Source organism: Juglans microcarpa x Juglans regia, chromosome 1S, assembly GCF_004785595.1.
Source record: "Juglans microcarpa x Juglans regia isolate MS1-56 chromosome 1S, Jm3101_v1.0, whole genome shotgun sequence".
In the NCBI taxonomy this organism is placed as follows: domain Eukaryota; kingdom Viridiplantae; phylum Streptophyta; class Magnoliopsida; order Fagales; family Juglandaceae; genus Juglans; species Juglans microcarpa x Juglans regia.
In genome coordinates this window covers 20049267-20071963 of record NC_054595.1, presented here as the reverse complement: position 1 = coordinate 20071963, position 22697 = coordinate 20049267, and the positions used below count along the sequence as shown (strand labels likewise).

General features: G+C 34.1%; 1 protein-coding gene and 1 long non-coding RNA gene across 2 annotated transcripts; one reads left to right on the top strand and one right to left on the bottom strand.

Annotated features, from left to right (window-relative positions):
• The first annotated feature begins 1731 nt into the window (after positions 1–1731).
• Positions 1732–11983, top strand: LOC121246817. The gene is made up of 3 exons (XR_005937166.1): positions 1732–1957; positions 3179–3182; positions 11973–11983. It is a non-coding gene; the product is annotated as an uncharacterized LOC121246817 (long non-coding RNA).
• Positions 5786–13238, bottom strand: LOC121246816 (protein phosphatase 2C 70). The gene is given in 14 exon segments (XM_041145101.1): positions 5786–5971; positions 6113–6167; positions 6445–6574; positions 6655–6773; positions 7317–7411; positions 8457–8592; positions 9076–9137; positions 9225–9368; positions 10780–10938; positions 11034–11209; positions 11317–11490; positions 11610–11771; positions 11774–11798; positions 13008–13238. Coding segments are annotated over 14 exon segments (1722 nt in total). The 5' UTR covers positions 13140–13238; the 3' UTR covers positions 5786–5818.
• Positions 13239–22697: the final 9459 nt, after the last annotated feature.

Genomic DNA, 22697 nt, shown 5'->3' with positions numbered 1-22697 from the left:
ACAAAAGCAAAAGAACTGGACCCGCATACACCCGATCGGCCTTTTCCTCTCCTTCCCTCTCCCTCTCCCTCCCCCTCCCCCATCTGCACTAAATTGACAAAAGTTCCAAAAAAAAATTATCCCTCTCCAGTCGACGGCCTCTCCCTCTCCCTCTCTCATTTGCACTCAGTCGACAAAAGCCTCATCTGCACTCAACTCAATCGTCGGTGTTTTCATCCATCTCGATCTTATTGGATGCAAGCTTTGCATTTGTTTCCACCTACATTTGCCTGGCTTTGTGGGCTTTCCAAGCAAGTGGTTTGCCAGCGATTTTGTTGCGTGCAATTTTTCTATTAGAATTCGATTTTTCCAATACTGTAACTGTTGGCTATGAACCTTCCAATGGAATTGAGTTTTCCTTCTCAATTGCCAGGTTTGCAGCTTGGTAGGCCAGACCATGGACAATGGAGCTGCAGAGAAGTATTGCATCCGTGGCCTCCTGGTTTACACTTCTTGACTTACTTCCACCCTAACAGTCTATCATTACTGTTGATTCATTTGTAAAAAAAACATTAAGAATTCATCAGAAAGTAAGCTAATACCTGCTAATATTATCTCAAAACATGGGTTTAGAACATCACATATATGATGTAATATTATCTCCCATTCAATCGGCAGACGCTTATGTGAACGCTTTTGTGGATGTCAAAGAAGGAGAGGGAGACATTTTTTTTTTTGGACTTTTGTCGATTGAGTGCAGATGGGGGAGTGAGAGGGAGAGAGAGAAGGAGAAGGAGAATGAGGGGAAGAGGTTAATCAGGTGTATGCGGATCTAGTTCACTTGCTTTTGGGATGCCTACGTCGCACTTGATGATTGGCCAGTGTGAAAACTAATTTCACACCTAACCGGCCTCAAGGTTTTTTTTTAACGTAAGAGAAATCGTATCTAAAAGCTCAAATTCTTCCATTTTACTATTGGTCCAACCTCTGTTTTAACTTCACCTTGCTAAATGGGTGGTCATTCCTAGTTAGTTTCTATCCCTTAGAGCATCTGCATCGGCTTCTTCAAAGTCTATTTCATCTTTAAATTTAAATAGTTTTATAGATAGTTGACCCACATTGAATTAGCCAAGCCCTTTTCATATGATATTTGATCTACAGTAATTTCATCTTATTTTTCAAAGATGAAAAGAACTGTACCAAGTCTATTTCTATTGTTTATTAATTTCGGCTCCCTCTCCCACAATTTCTTTCTTCCTTCTTCTTCATTCTTTCTCTCCTGCGTCTCTTCTTTCTTCTCTTCTACCCTCTGTCTCCCGCGTCTTTGCCTTCTTCTTCCCTCTTTCTCTCTCGCAATTTTTTTTTCTTCTTTTTTTTTTCTCTTCGTTCTTCTCTTCTTCCCTCTGTCTCTCGCGTCTCTACCTTCTTCTTCCCTCTTTCTCTCCTGCGATTTCTTTTTTTCTTTCTCTTCTTTCTTCTCTTCTCCCCTCTGTCTCTCGTCTCTTCTTCCCTCTGTCTCTCGTGTCTCTGCCTTCTTCTTCCCTCTTTCTCTCATACGGTTTTTTTTTCTCTTCTTTCTTCTTTTCTTCCCTCTATCTCTCGCATCTCTGCCTTCTTCTTCCCTTTTTCTCTCTCGCGATTTCTTTTTTTTTTTCTCTTCTTTCCTCTGTCTCTCACGTCTCTACTTTCTTCTTCCCTTATTCTCTCCTGCGATTTCTTTCTTCTTCTTCTTTTCTCTCCTTTCTCTTCTTCTTCTCTCTCTCTCGCGTCTCTGCCTTTCTCTTCCTTCTTTCTCTTCTTCTAGTTTTTTTTCTTCTTTCTCTTTTTCTTCCCTCTTTCTCTCCTACGGCTAAAAAAGCTTCCATCTTGTCTCCAGCACGGCACCGCAACAGCTTCTATCTAGCACGACAAGCAACATGGTAAAATTCGAAACCCTAGCCTTGATTTTCTCTTGATTTTATTGTTTGGATTTGATTTTGTTGATGTTGTTTGGGTTTGATTTTGTTTTCAGCAAGAGTTTTTCAATTTCTAGTTTTGATTTGAACACAATAGGGTTCAATTTCATTTCTGTTTCCTAGTTATGCTGCCTGTATACAAGTAATTAAAATTTCATTGGCTTCTGTAAAAATGTTGTTAGTGTTGGTTTGAACTAGTTATGCTATGTGTCTCAATTTCATTTCTGTTACCTAGTTGTGTGTTGGTGTGAATCGAAACAATGCATCCCCAGTGAACTTGCTGCAAAGGAAAACTAATTATTAAAAAGAATCAACAAGAAATTTCAAAATTTTTGTTTCAAGAATGCAAGATACCAATGTGATATCTACCACACCACTAACGAATAATTTCATAATTTCAAAATCAAAAATTGCAAGCAAGCATCATAATTTTATAAAGTATTTATGCTACCAATTCACTCAACTATGATGCATTTAAGGAATGCTAAGCATATTCCTTAAAATCAAAATAATAGTAAAAAAAATCTAAAATAAACATGCATATGTCTGATACAAGGTAGGACAAGTATCCATCTCCTCTCCCCTCCCCTCTCTTCTCTCTCTTACTAATAAGCACTCATTAATTATGAAAAAAGGTTAATGCTAAATTTGCATGTGTCAAAACTTCATATTAAATTAAGAGAAATTAATTTCACACTTGCAAATCAGACAATTATAATATTACCCAAAGTTCCACTTAGCACAAATGTAAGGATCAATCCTGAGATTATCCTGAATTGATGCATTCAACAAAGCTAAAAATCTAAACTGCCGACACAAGAATCTTTTAAATAAAAATCTGGTCATTCATAATTTATATATGTCAACACATGACCTATATATATATATACACACACACACACACACATATATCATGATCTTTTGCTATCCATGAAGATTCAAGAAAAAAATGCATAAAGTAAACAAGGCTAGAAGCATGGAAAAGAGCTTGCATATATATAATTTATATATGTCAACACATGACCTATATATATATATATATATATATATATATATATATATATATATATATATATATACACACACACACATATATCATGATCTTTTGCTATCCATGAAGATTCAAGAAAAAAATACATAAAGTAAACAAGGCTAGAAGCATGGAAAAGAGCTTGCATATATATATATATATATATATATATATATATATATATATTTGATGAGTACCTAATTTACCATCAGAGAATTGTATGTGGGTTATCATAGATATTGCATATTGATATGTGGCTACTGTTTCAGTAGCACTGTTTCTGCCCGAGATTATGTCCTATATGCATGTTTTACTGTTGGGTTATCATAGATATTGCATATTTGTATGTGGCTGCTGCCCGAGGCTTCTATTGTAGGTTCTTAATTTCACTTGAGATTGTGGCTGCTGTTTCAGTAGCACTATTTATGAGTCTAGTCCCGATTTTTACAATTATACTTGAATCAAGGATGGAAACCATATTTGATGAAGATCCCTTCTTTACCACTCTATTGCAAAGTGGTGAACAAAGTATATCCAGTACCCTAATGACTAGCAGCCATGATAATATTAGACTCCAAGCAACACAATTGGAAGGTGAAAAAATGTCACATAGTAAGAAAACACAGCGAGGTGTGTCTTTCACCGTAGAGGAGGACAATCTTCTCGTGTCGGCTTGGCTCAATATTTGCATGGATGCTATACAGGGGACGGATAAAAAATACTCTCAAATGTGGGAGAGAATTAGCAATTATTACAATGAGAATAAAAAACCTAGTATGGCAAATCGTTCTGGGGGGTCATTGATCAATCGATGGTCGGTGATCTAAAAATGCACAAATAAATTTTGTGTTGCTGTGGCTCAAGTAGAATCTTTGCATCCAAGTGGTGCGACAGAGCAGGACAATGTATGAGTTTCTAACTAAATTTCATTCTAAATTTTCTTGCTAAAATTCTATTCTCACATTATTGTTACATTCGCATATTTAGATTGAAAGAGCTAAAATCATGTATAGAGAGACTAAGGTGGCCACATACAATATGGAGCATTACTAGTGTCTATTGAGACACCAACCAAAATGACAGCAACACGTGTCTATGTTGTCAACTAGAAGGAAACCACATGGCAAACGCCCTGTTATGGCAGAGTCGACTCCACTAGGAGATGACACGATAGATGACAACGTAGAGGTCATTTTTGAGAGACCTCTAGGCAATAAGGCTTAGAATGAAAATGAGAGAAAAATGAAGGCTGCAGAATCTTACGATGCAGAATTTGTTGAGGCCTAACTTGCATGACAAATGATAGAGCTGTATTCATGTTTGAAAGAAGACAAGCGACCGGTAAATTGGATATTGATAGGGCTCAATTACTAGTGGAGAAAAAGAGGATAAATGATACGGAGAATAGGAAGATCGATATGGAGATGATAATGAAGATGGATCTTACTGGTATGAATGGAATGCAACGAGAGTATTTATTGAATCTTCAAAAAGAGATTTTTGAGAAATCAAGAAAGTGATTTTCATCTCCATCTTTATCTTCATCTTTTGAAGATGTGTAGCCTTTTGTTGGTGTAATGTTTGGGGGCTATTTTGTATCTTATGGTTGTATTTGTTTTGAGGTTGTAGCCTATGCTATTTTGTAGTTTTTTATTATTTTGGATCACAAATATGAGTGTTTGAGAATGTGGGCATCAACTATATATGAATGTTGTACTGTGGGCAGTGATGAAACTTTTATATTTTGATATTGATATGATATAAATTGTTTATTGGATGAAACTTTGTTTATTGGATTGTGAAAATTAAAATGAATATGATTGTTGGAGCTTATAGGAGAATATGAAAAAAGAATTAGTTAAAAGATAAAAATTAATTATAAAGATATAAAAATAAAAAATAATAATATTTTATTATTATATAAAAGTGTGATGACTAATCCAATGTAGATTTTAAATTTTGAATGATTAGCAAAAAGTGAAAAAGTTACATATTAGTCAAAATTTGAAGAATAAGATGGTCAATCCAATGCCAATGCTCTCAAGCCTCATTCAGTCATTTGGTTACACGGATGAGATAAAAATTTTATGAATAATAGTGAAATCATTTAAATTAACATTTTTATAAAATTTTGAAAAAAGATAGATAAAAAACTGAATAAAAAATTATAAAACTAAAAGAGAGTTAAAATATATATTTTTAATATTATTTTTGTTTCGAAATTTGAAAAAATTTAATTGTATTTTTTATTTTATTTAAAAGTTCGAAAAATTTGTAATGATTAGATAATTATTAAATAAAAAAGTTAAACAGTTAAATTGAAAAATATTTGTATTTAAATGTTGAGATAAGATGAAATAGTTTTTCAAAGGTTTGTAAAACCATACCAGACCTTATTGCATCCCCCACCCCCCTATACTTGAAAAACCAACTTGGGCAAAAGTTTTGAAATTATGGTATTCTCCTATAAACCATTGGGGAAAACGTCTCCCAAGTAATGCAGCATAATCTGGCATGAACTGCAGCATAACTCGGTAATGACGGTATCTCAGATCGGGATCGGTTCTTCGCTCATGACAACAGTAACTTGCTCTTACAGCACAAGAAGACCCTGCTTGGAAACCACCATTGTAACCTTGCAGAGTTCTCTAAGTTACTGCCAGTGCCACCAATGTGGGTACAGAATGGATGTCTGCTATATGTATATATCTGGAAGATGCTTACTCTTCTTGTACCGGCCAATGAATATCCATCATTTGGGTGATATCGCTTAGGATATGGTCCAGAAACTTCAAAAGATGACAGAAAACAAATATAATCATATGTGAAGTCCTAAAACCTTTTTTTGACTCGATCATGATTCAACTTTACATGAGACTCCAGAAGAGTCAAAATCTAAGAAAATTATAGATGTGTTATCCTTTGTTCGCAGTGTTCTAGCCTCACTCAACAAGAAATTAGCAATCTTCTCTGCAGAATTCTCTTCTCTCGAGTATCTCTCCCTTGCCTGTCAAGCAGAGAAATTTAGAGATATATTAGCAAGAATTGAAAGAGAGAAGGAAAAAAAATCAACATAGAACAAAATAACAATAAAATAAACCCTCAGAGTGATCGGAAGAAAACTGCGAATCATGTAAAGAGATAATACCTGAAGGACTAGCTGTGTTGCCTTCTTCACACTAATGACATCCCATAACCCATCACTGTGATTTTTGCACAATCCAGAGTTATATTTCTTAAATTTCACAACAGAAAAACAGAATATAATTGAGAAAGTATATCCAACTTCTAATAGTTATGTATGTCTAGAAAATAAATGCACTTGTTCAAGACCAATGTGTTGGTCACATTCAAATGGAACCTAGATATCCTAAATAAGGCCAATCAATTGGATCAACCAACAGCAGCCAAATCAATATTTGCTGAAACTGATACAATACACAAGAATTACAAAAAACAATTGACCAAAAGCAAAATCACCTTGCCAATAGTGCAAATGCTCCACTCGATTGATCGATACGAACAGCTTGACTTATGTAAGGCTCTGAACTGAAGCGGGAATCCTGCTGTTTGAGGAATTTATCTCCAAGCATCCGAGCAAGGTTCAAACCTGAACTAGGAAAGAAGAAAAATGTGAGCCATTAACCATCATTATTATGTATGAAAAAGTTAAAATGTAATTTTGCTTACCACAGAGACGAGTTTCCCTTTCTTTCAGTGGTTTTCCTGTTTCTTTGAAACGGAGTTTTTCAGAATAACTAATTACTTTATGGTCTTCTGTCATCTTAATCTGTTTCCCATCAACACTGCTACAAACAAAATGACGTGTAGTTGTGAGTAAGGCATTTAAAGATATTAGCACAAGTAAACCTTTGAACTACTATACCAGACATTCAAACTACTGGAAAGGAAATTATTTAAGGGCGACGAGAACACAATCAGACATCAACACAAACAAGAGAAATTGAGATGTATTAGCGTGTATATTTGCAAGCCCAGAGTCATTGTAATATAACAAGACAAAAAAAACCTAACAATAGTAATATATGTGATTATATGGAGGTAAAATTAATAACCACCAAGGCCCTGTTATATTCTACCACACTGAAAGGAGCAACTCATTTTTAATAAACAGATAAATAAGAAATACTGAAAAAAAGAAACAGACATATAAAATTGCAAAAATCATAGTAGCCACCCACAATGACTATTCTTCAGAAGATCACAATCAGGATCCTTAACTTCCCCCTTGGTCCACCAGTATACCCCATCAAAAACAGTAGCATATAAGTTTTGGGAAAATATTATCCTACCAATCATATGAATGGAAGAATGACAACATGAACACATACTTCATAACACAATCTGAATCTCCAACATTTGCACATTGCGCAAAGAAATTTTCTTCACCATCAGCCCATACCAGAAGCACTGTTGCAGTACAACCCTGCGAAGAATTGATTATCACAATGTCCACACCATAGTCTTAAATTACTAAGAACACAAACATCTAAAAGGAAGATGGAATAATTCTTTTTTTTTTTCCTCCAGTAATTTGCCACAGCAAGATAAAAGGTAGGATACGCAAAAAGTTCAACTCTGATAGCAAAGGGTATCAATAGGATTAACTCAAAATTTCAACAAACAGTTATGAATTTGGCTAAAAAAATGCAAAACACCAAAAAAAAAAAGGCAGCATTCAAATCTATAGAAACAACAATATAAACTGAGAACATGCCCATGCTCATCTAAGAAGCACAATTAGGTTGAGAGAGAGAGAGAGAAGGGAATATTTCTTCAAACTGTTTACCAACCTCTAAGCAAGCATGATGGATGAAATTTGCAAATTCGGAACTTCCTATATGTAACTTTCCATGGCTATTGTTAGACTAACAAGATTACTTCAGAACACTTAGAAAACACCATCATGAAGCAAAGGGTTTCTATCTAGTAAAATGGAAGAATTACAAATTTCCAAAATAATAGATAGGAATCTCACAAATAGAGCCATTGCAAAACCCAGCAAAGGATTAGTTCACCAACATACTACGAATGCAAGGGTCGTCTCAATAAATCACTAATAATAGTTTGTCTTGGACCAGCTATAGAATCATCCTCAACAGCCATAAATTCATTTTTCTTTAATTTAGAGACGTTGATTTGTATACCATTAGATTGTACATGAATGATCTTATCATAGACCTATTGTGGTCTTACAAGTCATGACAGACAAATTTACAAATCATTGTAAATAATTCTGAACACGTGTCATGGATATGTGAGAAATCATTCAAAATTCATTGAAGATGCAAGGACCCTTGTCCGTATTGTAGCCAGTCAATGCTAGAGATGCTACTAAACTGGATACTGATAATAATCGATTTGCAATGAATAATACTACCATTTCAATTGCAAGTTGTGGATAAATGCATAGAAAAAGTAAAGTCAAAAAGGAAAATGCATTTCCCAGCAAGAGAACAAAACTATCATACCTCATAATAATGATCCATGCGTGCTTCTGTCTGAGAAAATGCATCCCTCAGAACATCTGAAGCATCGCAACGTGAAAAGACCCTTTCCCTTGTCAGTGAATCCAATAAAATGGCAGCAACCATCTCTGGTAGAATTCTGGAGATGAAATTTAATTATCAGTGATTACTAAAGTATCAAACTGCAGCCAAGGACCAGAACAACAAAGCATCTTGACACACATTATCGAAAAGCAAGACCAGGGGCATAATAATTAAGCAAAAAAGCGAAGTTCTTGGGGTTTGCATAATCATGTCCATATCAAAGAGAATTTTTGTCTGAAAAGTGCATTAAAGACAATCAACTACTTCTTTACTAGATGATAAACACAACGCATGAAACATTCACTTAGAATCATCAATCACGATTTTCAAAGTAGGCTGAACGACAAATTTTTTTAGTTTTGATCAGTAAATAAGAATTTTGTTGATGAGAAATAGGCATAGCCAAAGTCTATGGGGGCTGAACGCCATAAAATAATAGTGAAATTCTTCCCACTAACCTAATAGCTATCCAGTTTTTCAACACAGATTACAAAGTTCAGAAACCCAGAACGGTAACCCATTTGAGTTGAGAACTAACTTGCTAGCAGATTTTGCGGCCTCAGCTCCGCCATGGCCATCACAGATGCCAAACAAACCAAACTGCAAGGTAGGCGTGTTGAGTCAATGTCACTCTTTGAAGAAGATGTGAAGGATATTCACTGAAATAAACAAAAATAAATCCAAGACCTGGTCAACACCAGGTAGAGGCCATTGGTAATAGTACACATCTTCCATAGCAAGCTTCTTTCCTCCTCTACGCAAAGCCATCGGATCTGATGCCACACCAACTCCAAAGGGAATCTGTTGCTCAGTTTGAGATGTAATGTGAACCTGGCACAGGATATTTCAGGTGCTTATAAAAAATGGAAATACTGGCATTAATTGCCTTTTTTCAAAAATATAATAAACAGTTGCCAATCGAGCCATCATCTACAATAGGAAATCTCAGAAGCCATGTTCTAAATATTTTCTTTTTCAAACACAGGAATATCCCAAATCATGTTACTAGCTGGATTAGTTTATCCAAATTGGTCACACAACTATTATTTTTCTGCTAATACATGAAGCTCCAAAGATCTTCTATATTTAAATTTTACTCCCATTGTTATATAACCAAATTAGTAGCAAAAAGAGTTGCCGGAAAAAGTATAGAAAAAGACAAAAATCTTGGTGAGGTGAACAAGTCATTAGGGGAAGATGTACAGCATGGCACTCGACATCATGGGGCAATTGGTAAAAAGTATATACATTTAGTCATTCACAACAAGTCAACCTTTCCCCTTCCTTTTTGTACATTATCAATACCGATAAACCTTTGCTTTCATGAGTCTATCAATACCATAAATGATGGATTCTGCATTTTTTCTTTACTTGTCTTGGACAAAACTGAATCGAGATCCCCTAAAAATAATATGCAAAGTTTAGGATCTCAAATGCAATGTGTAGACCCTTCAATATTTATTGCAGCATCTTTAGAAATTTCGTTCAAAATGATACTACAATAATAATAAATAATATAATACTTAATGCTACATCTTTTCTTTAGATAATTCTAAGGCAACTAAATCTAATTTTGAAATATCTAGGGAGGTTTGGATAGTGAGTTGAGATGAGATGAGATGGGATGAAAGTTGAATAAAATATTGTTAGAATATTATTTTTGTTTTGAGATTTGAAAAAGTTGAATTCTTTATTGTATTTTGTGTGGGAGTTTGGGAAAGTTGTAGTGATTAGATGAGATGAAGATGAGATGAATTGAGAGGCCTTCTCAATCCAAACAACCCTATTAATCTGATAAATAAACATAATAAATAACTTAAAAGAAAATTTAAAAAAATAGAAGGAAGTGGAAAACCAGTAAGATGGCATCTTAATAAAGTTAAAAAAAGATTAATCAACTTATAAAAAAAAAGATAACTCAGTTCATAACAGTGGTGAACCATTCTCCATTAACTGGTCTCTTTATTATTTTGCTTGAGAGAGAGAGAGATTACATCTCAAAAGTTCTGTTGAGGTTGCATTATCCATGACTTCATATCCATTTGATTGAAAGTTTTGAATGCATTAAGAATATTTAGAACTGTGTAATTTAAAATTTTCAATGTAGCTTCAACAGTTCTTCAGCTTGGAAACTCACTAACATTATATTTGAGATGATGACTAGAGATGTCCCAAGGGCCAACATTGTTACAAATTTACAAATTGTAAACAAGCACAGAGAATAGTATTCAGATTAACTTACATATACTGTTGAGGTTGTGCCAAGAGTTATTATGTCTCCACTTGCAAGCTCAATTGGGTCACCCCAATGTCTACTTCCAGAATCAGGATGGTTGATAGGCTGTGAATTAAGAAGTGTCCCATTCAGACTGCCCATGTCTGCAAGCTCCCACTTCAATTTCTAAACCAATAGACAAGTATACAATAAATAGCACCATAGATACAGCACGGAAGCAGAATGGTAAAGGAAGTGGTAAAGAAGTTATGAAGGTTTACATTCAAATTCCAGTTTATCATCGCATGCTTCCCTGACACCTCTGAATCTTTCAATACTAAATCACTTGGAGAAACCCTTCCAAGGGTCAGTGGAAGCCTAGAAGTATTTGTTGACTGTGCAGAACAACGGACCCCAAGAGATGGACCAGAGATAACCTCCAGGGTGAGGCAGCTTCCTGCACTTCTAACAGAAAGATATGATGACATGTTTTATATACTCAGTCAATTATAAGAGACAGAGAAAACAGAACTGCAAATACAAGTAAAAGATATAAGAAATTACTTTGATCTAGAATGTCCTTGTGCACGGGCTCCTGCAACTTATCTCCTACCAATCTCTGTCTACCATGTTTTAAAAATTCAGCCAACTGTTCTGGTGAAAAAGGATTCTTAAGCGTCTGACCAACCAAAACATCTTCCGAAGGATCAGATATCAGGTCCAAAACCAAGCTATCACCTGGGAAGAGTGAAAAATAAACTTTTGGTTTTGTTTGGGTACTAGAAGTAGAAGAGCAATTAAAGCAAAAGCACTAGGTGAGATCATTGAAAGGAAAGAGATAAAATAACATTGAATACCCTGAGTTGTATGGGGAGATACATTGGGGAGCCTTTGTTTATGAACAAGTCCATGAGTCCGGGGTGAGTGGAAATGCCCTTCATTTTGAACACATGCTCCCTCTAGATCATAATCCCTTGGCAATTCATTACTTTGGTTTCGGGAAATTCCCACATCATCTGAAACAAGGGCCTTTCTAGCTCACCAGCCTACAAAAGAAGCAATCACAGGGAGTAAACAATAAACATCGTTGATCCATGGAGATTAAATGTGAAACAGGGCCTTTCTAGTCCCTATTTTTTCTGAATAATACAAGTCCCTAGTTTCACTCTTACACACTGATCTCTGACCTTAAGACTAAATTGCTTCAATTTAAAATTCAGACGGGTTTTTCTATCCCATGGCATAAGATTTCCTTGGTAATCAAGTGGAAGGACAACTCAAAAATCTATTAATTGTATTTACATCTTTCGCAAGTATATCAAACAAATCTAAAAAATGTAATGAAATGATAGAAGGTCGGATTGTCCTTTAGCAACCAGGAAATAAAATTGTATTGAAACCTATTATAATTTTGAGCACAATGAACTCGTTCACATGATCAAGAGCGTGAGAATATATCATCAAAAAAAAACAAAAAAAAAAAAAAAAAAAAAAAAAAACCACTTACATGTAACAATGACTATAAAATATAGCTTTAAAATTCCATTAAAAAACTAAAAAAAAAATCATAACAAGGTTGCAATTTTAAGAAACTAACAAGTCCCCAACTCCAAGGTGCAATCAAGTGATTAAATAAACGGAATTGTCCAGTTGACATGAGTTGGTCCAACATCAATCTGAACTCATATTCCCAGCAGAATCAAACCCAAACGGAACACACAAAATAAAAACAGCTAACATCCACGAACGGTACAATTACAGAAAACGAATCTAAATTGCTCAGCTCTGAGTTTACCCGAATGAAACAAGGCGGCCCCTAACAAACTAAGACGAGAAAGAAGAAATATATGGGAAAAAAAATACTAAATCAACGCTCATGCAGAAGGTGCTTCAATCCCATAATCCTACACACATCAGTCATCCATCTTGAAAAGATTGATCATGCTTGTCGATGCATCTCGAAACAAGCTGAAAAGAGTCGCACCGAATTAAATCCATAAACGGGTGCGTTCCTTTCGTATAAATCCCGAGAATCGGAAAGACGAACAAAATGTAAAACCAAACAAGCAAAACCGACATCGAACAAACCGAATGTTACGAAAACTTCAAATCTTTTCCGACGATTTCTCAGCAACAAAGCAGGGCATTGCACTAAGAAGATAAATAAAAGGAGATTAAAACCCAGTAGCTTCCAGAAAAGTCAGAGAGAGAGAGAGAGAGGAGAATTGGGGTAAAATGAGAAAGCTAGGAGGTACCTTGATGGTGCGGGAACGAGATGAGGAGGAAAAGAAGCGCCATGGTTTACAGGAAATTAAAATGATGAGGAGGATCAAAAGCAGCATAAGGATAAGCACACCGACAATGCTCTCTAGCATCGTCATAGTCATCGCTCTCGCTACCTCGCCGAGAAACTGATTGGCGTTTGGGTTTGCGAGAAGGTCGCTCGCTTTGAACTGGTCGCACTTAATTTCGTTTTTTTCTTATCGATTTTACAATTTTCTTTACATCCCAATTAAAAACGAAAAATTCACTTTTTTTACTGAAAAATAAACTATAATTAATCTAACCATAATTCTCTCTTGAAGAGTTGGATGAAATATAATTATTACTTAAAAAAATATTTATTAAATAATTTTGTAATAAATAAAACCATACTCTTAGCCTATAATAATAGATAATATGATAAATTAATTATAAATTCCTAATTATCAACAAGGAGTTAATCATTTTTCATGATTAATTATGGTTAGTTTATTGACATTTACGAAAGAAAGCAACTTTAGATCTACAAAGTTATTTTAAGTCAATAACTTAATAAATAAACCGGAAAAGAAAATATGCTGAAGTAGGTAAACCTCCACCAGAAAATTGCTTTTGTCAGTCCCTAAAAGTCCAAACAGACCCCTAAATCACATAGGCTGTTTTTTTTTTTTTTTTTTTTTTTAATGTTTTCGTCAACTCCACTTATTGGGCCACTTTGGATTGTCATATGAACCGGGCTCCGTCGAACTAATACACGAAAAGCCCAACGGGCCAGAAATACATATGGCCCAAGAATATAGTCCACCAAAGAGAGAGAAACCACATAGAAGAAATAATAATAATAAAATTTGAGAGCAAAGACTCCTCGTATTTGCTGTTTTCATGAAGGTGATAGTTTTCATTCTAAAACGTTATTTCAATCATCAAATCGCATTTTTGTAAACTTATTAATACAAACATCATTAGTTTGCTTGAAGAGCTAATGATTGTTTGTTGAATAGATAACTCCTTTAATCTCCTCGTCTTGTTTTATAGAAAAATATATACGATGAATATAATAAATACGCCGTGGTTATTTTCTATTATAAACTTTTAAAAGTTCATGAATAAAACTAACATGATAACACAACAAGCATAACAAAATACGTTTTTTTATATAATTATTGAAAGAGTTCTTCTATTTACAAATCAATGTGGATGATACAACTGTTGTATTCACACCACCACTTGCTTAGAAAATTTTGATGATCATTTGGAATAGATTTGATAGAATAGAAGAACTCTAATAGAATCAGAAAGATTTTGAGAGAAAAGAGATCAAATGTGAAAGGAATAAGGAGATGAATCTAATATGGTCTAGAAGATAAAAGGAGAAAACGAAGTAGCCGAAGGACTTGAGACAGTTTGGCATACCTGAGAGTGAGAAGGAGCCATAGAGTAATGAGTTCCGGGCATCTTTTTCTCAAAACTTGGGGATGAGTTTTTCACAACCAGGGCTGACAAATGATGCATATATATAGCTAGTATCCTTGAGGGCATTAGTTTTATTTTTTGTTTTTATTTTTAACTAGGATGTTGGGAGTGGGAACTAGATCGCCGACATATTTAAGACAGAGTACTAAAAATCATCAGACGACAAGATCGTTGACAATATTTGAAGTGCGATTATTAAACAAAAAATAGCGGGTATTTATGAGCATGGAGATAGAGAGAGAGAGAGAGAGAGAGAGAGGGAACAGTAAAATTCTAGATTTCAAAAATTTAGAGAGGATATTAATGGATGGCTATATGTAAAAGAGCAATAGAAGCATTTTATTAATTGGTATTTTGGTGAATAATATTTCTTCTAGAATCTTGAGGTTATTTACTTATTTCCCTCCAAAAGTCAAAATGCGTAACGTTTATTTCAACTGAGTTCAAAACTTGTGTTTTATTTCCATATAAAGATGTTCAAAGCTTGTGTTTTATTTCCATATAAAGATGTAATTTATGACTTGTGATTTAACTCCTACTTAATAATGTGGGTAACGTCTTTTAGTTTTAATAAAAGTAGAGAAATAGAAATTCTAGACTCCATGCATAAAAGGCAAGAAATTTCCGGAAATAATAAATCGAAAGATATGGGCCAAACCTATGTGCTGTTGATTGCCATCCAACAAGGTAGAAACAAAAGTATATATCGGCCCAACGTTGGTCCTACACTACAATAGACATGTTTATATATATATAAATATATATATATATATATATATATATATCTCTCTCTATATATGTAAAGAGCCTATCAAACATAAATTTTTTGTTTTAACGGAGATAAGTAATTTTCTGTTAACTTTCCTTTAAATCCATCTGGGTCATCTAACTTCACTTATTTCATTGGTTGCTGTAAAAGAATATTTATGAGAATAAAAAATAACGATTCCAACATCAACCTCTTCGTATTCATCGCTCTCTATCAATTTCTCTTCTTTCTGAAAACCTCTCGAGCAAAAGGCGATCTGGAAATGTCGTCAAGGCAAGCCCCTGATATCTCCCCAAGGGAAAACGACAACATTAATGGATTCTTCTTCGCCAACAGAGGGTGTCAGTGGCAGCCTATAGCATCAATTTAGGGGAGAAAATGAATTGTGGAGAGTGGACGAGAAAATCGCAATGGTTGGGTTGACTATTTCTTTCTCGACATGGGAAGCAGGTGGTCATTGACATTTTTTTTTTCCAAAAGATTGCTTCTAAAAGGCTAATCAACAGAAGCCTGCTCGACGGAAATTTGCTAGTTGGATTTTGTGTTAATGTTTTTGGTATCTCGTACTTCAAATTTGGATTTTTGCGGATTTTCTGGACCTCTGTTTCATGCATTTGGGTATGTGTAAATAGTTTTGCATTTAGGATTTTTGCATTTAATTTCTATAGGTTTTGTCACGTGAATATCTTATGCTAAATTGTGACGTTTTCTATTTTTCCTTTTTCTACTTCATTTTATGCAAAGATGGTTGTACCTCTGAACACATGACAAAAAAATATGAAAACCACATGGGAATTAAGATATTCTACATACAAAACCAAGCATAGGCATCCTAGATCTCTATTTTTTTACTTTTTCTAATTAGTATCTTTTAATGGTCAGTAAGAGAATCATTATTAGCTATTTTTTGTCTAGTTGTTAATACAAATGATTTATCTATCTTCTTATGGTTAACAGACTTAATAATCGCACCTTTCATTGATAATCTTGTATTGATATATAGGGATTTGGAGGCTACTTTCTGTGCCAATCTATTTGAGCGTATGTCTTCAGGTACAACCACTAATTATACCCTTATCTATTTTCTTATGGTTAACTAAAGATTTTAATCATGGTGATGCACTAGAAGAATGGTTGTTGAGAGATGGATCCCCACAGGTAAACAAACACAAACTGAAATAGATAAGGGACACTTTTACTAGCTGGTACACTTTCACTTTATACGATTTTAATTTTTACAGGTAGCTGCTTTTGCATTTTATTTTACAATATCAAGATTTTGAGGATGTTGCCTATCGATCCAAACAAAAAGTTATCTTTTACTCATAGCATTTGTGATGGAGATTTGGTTATTGTCTATGAGAGGCATGGCAACATGAAGGCTCTTAAAGTATTCAAGGATTCAGTGCTTCAGAACCGATGAAGCACCGATTTGGTGTATTCAAACATTCAGACTGGATTGGAAAGCCCTTTGGAACCAAGGTTTTTATCAACAAGGGTGGTTTTATTTACTTGTTAGCTCCAACTCCTGAATTGTGGACTCTAGTTCCAAGTCACAGGACCCAGATTCTCTATATTGCTGATATTAGCCTTGTCATCATGTACTTGAAAATAGTTTCTGGTTGTTTGGTTCTAGAATCTGGGGTTGGAAGTGGATCTTTAATTACGTCACTTGCAAGGGCCATTGCTCCTACAGGGCATGACTACACATTTGATTTTCATGAACAAAGGACTGACTCGGCCAGGTATAATAAAGAAATATTGTGACTTGATTCTCACTAATTGGTTCGTAATAGTGATTATATTTTTTAGTTTTTTAAGCTATTGATTGTAACAAGAGATTTGTGTTTGTTTCTCTCAAAAGTGTTGGTGAGGTACTATAGTAGACTTGTAGATGTGCTGATCAATTAGAATGACTTAATAGGAAGAAATTATTTTTATAAGGAATCGACTAATGAGATAACTTTTCCATTAGTTTTTATCAATGAGAATGATAATTGGAAGAATAAGATATCATTTCTCTAAATACAATTATTTTCTACTTGTAAAAAAAAACACTGTTCTTTTCTACTTCTCAGAGAAAAAAATATTATTAAATTATTTATTTTCTCCACTATGTCTTAAATTATTAAGTGAAATCAATAATTTTTATAAAATATATATTATTTTTTACAAATAATCATTTCATAAAATTAGTTAAACGTACTTTGCACGTTGCTTTCACCTAGTATATATATATATATATATTTATATTATTTGCAGTCGTGAAGTGTGTAAGCGTTATACAATTTATTTGAAAAAAGTGAGTAAATTCGAGAGTCACATACATAAAAAAAAAAAAAAAAAAAAAAACTTTTAATAGTGGGCTCCACACTTTTTCAGAATGATTATACGACGCTTGTACACTTTACGACTGTATATAACACTACTCTTTTTATTAATAGAATTTTTTTATGTCTAAAAAAAACATTTTTGTTGTAATGAGTTATTCGATGCTTGAAGGAATTATCAATGAAGCGTTGATGATCATGGCCCGAAACAAAGGTATCTACAAAGTAGAAGGAAAATGTTATATTATTTCCAAAGGTACCATGAGATAACGTCAGAAGAAACTTGGTTTTGTAATGCACAAGCTTATTTATGAGGAGAACAGTAAGTTGTTATGAATTTGGTAGAAGCTTTGATGAGCACAAGATCCAAGTTTCTTCAAATCAATTTGCATGATCATCACATAATGTTAAACGAAGGCGTTTTTGTCTTTAGTAGCTGGTGTTGTGCAATGGTGGGCTGTACTCTCTACTAACACTTCTCCCACAATTCTTCTATGTAAGGCCAAGGCCCAGAGTCTCTCTCTCTCTCCCTCTCTAAATTGTAAATGTAAAGGGAATCACACTTTTTTTTTTTTTTTTTAATATAAGAATAAAAGCTCACTGAATTTTTTTAATTCAAGACTTCAATCTTCTATGTCCATTGTAATGGACAAAGCCATTGAGCCAACTCAAAGTCAATTAAATATCATAATTTTAAAGGAGGAGTATAAATAAACAGAAATGTTTGAGATATTACATCAATCATTTATAATAATCCAATAAAAAATCTAAGAAAATATCGATTTTTATTTATGTCAATACTTTAAACAAAAATGTTATCGGTAACTATTTAGAATTATTAGAAACTGCAAAAACTTATTTGTCTTCGATCATAAATAAAGAATCTCATTCACCGTCTTTCTATATTCAATCTGGAGTATTATAAAAATCAACCATATTTCCGATCAAATTAGTGTGTAATATAACTATCACAATAAAAATTGAGAAAACCCAATTATCAGTGAAAACTAAAGGGAAAGAAAATAGAACGGAAGAATATGATTACATGCACAGTAAGTGAATGTCTATGCGTATGAACAATACTACAAGGACAAAAGCATATAATATAGAGGATATAATTAACTATTTAGTATAAGATATGGAATATTTTGATTATTTCACATTATATATATATATATATTTACAAGTAAAATAATAAAAATATCTCACATGATAAATGAATATTTAAGCAAAATGAAAAGGATATCATAAGTAAAAGATAATGAATCGATGTAACAATGGTACAAATGAACTAGGTAGACATGATACTAATCTTTGACCAAGCCTAATTCACTTGGGAAAAAGGATGAACTTCAATACAATCGTTATCAGATGATGTTTCACGATAAGAAAACAACTGCTATATATGCAATGTTTTAGGGACACACCAACCCCAGTAGTTGAGGGGTTTCAACCCTTAACCAAGGACCCATTGGTCCCTAAAGATTATATATGTATATTTATATATGACAAAACTCTATGTACAATTATTTTTATGTACTCTTTACATACTCTACTAATGTGATTAGATGTGTCACTTTTTTTTAATATAAAATAACTGTTTTAGCCAATCATATCAGTAGAATGTGCAAGAAATAGTCTTAAATACGTAAAAATAATTGTATGTAGTAGAATTCATATATATATATATAGAAAACCTTTAAGTGTTGTTTGGATAGTGAGTTAAGATGAGATGAGTTGAGATGAAAGTTAAAAGTTAAATAAAATATTGTTAGAATATTATTTTTTAATATTATTATTGTTTTGAAATTTGAAAATTTTGAATTGTTTATTATATTTTATATGAAAATTTGGAAAATTTATGATGATGAAATAAGATAAGATGAAACACTTCCACTATCCAAACTGGCCACGTAATGTATCGGAGAAACTGGTATTAAACCATTGTTGACACCCTCTAATTAATGAATAATGATAGGTTACTACCTATCTACTATTTTTTTTGTATTTGATTTTTTTTTAATTTTTTATTTTACTTAATGATTAAGGAAGTAAATATTAGTAAAGTTATATATTTTTTTAATTTTTTTTAGTGATTAAGTATGTTAAAAAAATACTTAAAAAAATAATAAAAAAAATTTAAAATACACTTGAATAGTAAATAGATAGATTACTAAGCCTGTCTCACCCCTAATTAATACATGAGACTCCTTTTATCTCTTGCTTAAAAAAAAAAATAATAATAATAATAATAATAATCTCCCAGCCCACCTCAGTCCGTCGGTTTCGTCAGCTTCGTTGCCCAGCCCACCTCATTCGGTCGAACCACTGTAGCTTCATCTCACAATCCTCTACATCTTGTTTCTCCTCTATCACCCATAGTCCAGGTACCATTTGTAGTAATTTTTGAATTTATTTGCTTTACTTTAATGAGCAATTTGTATGTGTAAATAGATTGTAGGACCGTGGCTCCTTTCAAACTCATTTTGGTCTGGTGGATGCCCTCTCTGTGTTCCTAATGATTTCTTCGACCCATTCACCGTCCACTTCTTACTCCAACTAAAAAAAAAACGAGAGATTGTAGGACCTGCATTTTAAAGTAATACACACCATTGGTTGCCCATTCTCAGCTAAGTTAACTCCACCTATAGATGTGTCTCACTTAATTTCCATTCAACATTTTTTAAATCGGGTTTAGTGATCGGGTGGAAGGCTGAAAACCAGAAGGAAACTGTGGATTATTTTATTTCACATTTTTTATTGAACCAATCAACCAAGGTATGTAGTTGCATGATTAAGTGGTATAGTAATTTATCAAAACAAAAAATAAAAGAGCAAAATGTAGAGCAATGTAATTAATGTCATCATTTGTTTTAATGTTTTATGTTTTTGGCTATTGCATGTATATTATTTATGAATTTGAATTATATTAATTTTCTTGTAGAAGATGGACAGTGATACTAAAGAAGTTCCAATAATAGAAGAGATAGAAACTGATATGGAGATTACTGTTGGAATATAGAAAACCACATCAAGGAATTGGAAAGGAAATCCCGAGAAGCTAAACAAGGGACTTTATTAATTCCTAATCCAGTTTTACGGTTAAGTTAGTTAGCTTCAGAATAACTTACTTGATTGTATCTCAAGTTGTTTAAATAGGATACTTTGTACAGTTTATTCATACGAGTAATTTTTCATTCGGTTAATGAGAAGAAGCAAAGTTCTCTCTTCCAATTCTATTTTTCTTAGCAATTTTACAATTACAGAAGAACATGTTGTGAATATCCCAAGAATGTTTGTACTTAACCAACTGTCTTGTCTTCTTCATTTAGCAATCTATCAGAGCCATGCCTTAGTATGTATTTTGACGATGTAGAAGATGCGCTCACATGTTTCAAGGATATGCCAAGCGAATGAGTTTTTCCATTCGAACAAATCACACTCGATTGTCAAAGGTGGATAGATCACTAGTTGGCGCTGAATGTATTTGTTCAAGGGAAATGTTTCGTCGTCAAAGTTATAAGATAAGAAATATCAATTCCTGAGCCAGTTAAAACAAGAATTGGATGTAAAGCATTGATGAGTGTAAAAAAGGAGGGGAATAGGTGGATTGTAACCAAGTTTGCAAATGAACATAACCACGAGCTTCTTACTCCTAGTATGAGTTTTCTTCGTGGACATAGAGGGGTAACAAAAGTTCATTGAAACACTAAATGAGTCTAGAGTACCGACAATAAAAATAATGTCCGTGCTAAGTAAGGAATCTGATGGTGACTATAAGGTTAAATGTATTGGAAATGATGTAGAAAAATATTTGGGGAATAGAAGGAGAAATCTTCTTACGAAAGGAGATGCACTGCGAATGCATAACTATTTTATGGAGTGCCAAAGCAAAAATCCTGGTTTTGTTTATTCAATCCAAGTTGATGAGTAGGGATGCATGAGAAACTCTTTTTGGGCAGATGCCATGTCCTGGCTGCTTATCAATAGTTTGGAGATGTAGTGATATTCGATGCCATCTATTTGACAAATTGTAATAGGATGCCATTTTGATGAAACTTTGAAAATGAGAATGCATGCTAACTGTATGTGTAAATGCCACAAAGGGAAAACAGAGGCATATGATGTTGCGAATATTATGCTTTTTCCTCCCTCTACATTACACAGTGTGTGTCCTTTTTATAGACACAATCAGATCAGTACATAATCCAATCTCTAATGACAAAGAGACACCTGTGCTAAAACGGTTACAAGAAATATTCTATTCCTAAAACGGTTACAAGAAATATTCTATTCTTTTTCCCAGAATCATTCCTTCGGGTCATGCTTGGTTCCTTCTTGTTGTGATGTGTCTATAGCCTTAATACCCGCCCGCGAGTCAAGCGTTACAGCTCTGATGTTGAGGCTTGACCGTAGATGTTGAAATCTGGCTGTAGAGAGTGGTTTGGTGAAAATGTCTGCAATTTGATCCTTGGTGGAGATGAAAGATACCTGGAGTGTTTTGGCAGCAACCTTTTCCCTCACAAAATGAAAGTCTAGTTCCACATGCTTGGTTCGAGAATGTAATACAGGGTTGGCTGATAAATAGGTGGCGCCTAGGTTGTCGCACCAGAGGAGAGGTGGATTTTGTAAAAAAATTCCAAGTTCCTTGAGTAAAGATTGTAGCCATAGAATCTCACAAGTTGTGTTAGCAACTGACTTGTACTCGGCCTCAGTAGAGGACCGAGCTATTGTTGGCTGCTTTTTCGACCCCCAAGAGACAAGGTGAGACCCAAAATACACGCAAAAACCACCAGTGGATCGGCGGTCATCAGGGCATCCAGCCCAATCAGCATCACAAAAGGCAGATATGGTGGGAGTGGAGGAAGACTGAAAGTAGAGACCATGAGACTTAGTGTGGTTAAGGTAGCGTAAAATGCGTTTGACAGCCTGCCAGTGGGGCTGGCGAGGACAGTGCATGTATTGGCAGACACGATTGACAGCAAATGAGATGTCAGGACGTGTAAAAGCCAAGTACTGGAGGCTACCTACAACACTTCTGTACAGAGATGGATCCTCAAATGTGTTGCCATCAAAGGCAGAGAGTTTGATGGAAGAGGACATCGGTGTAC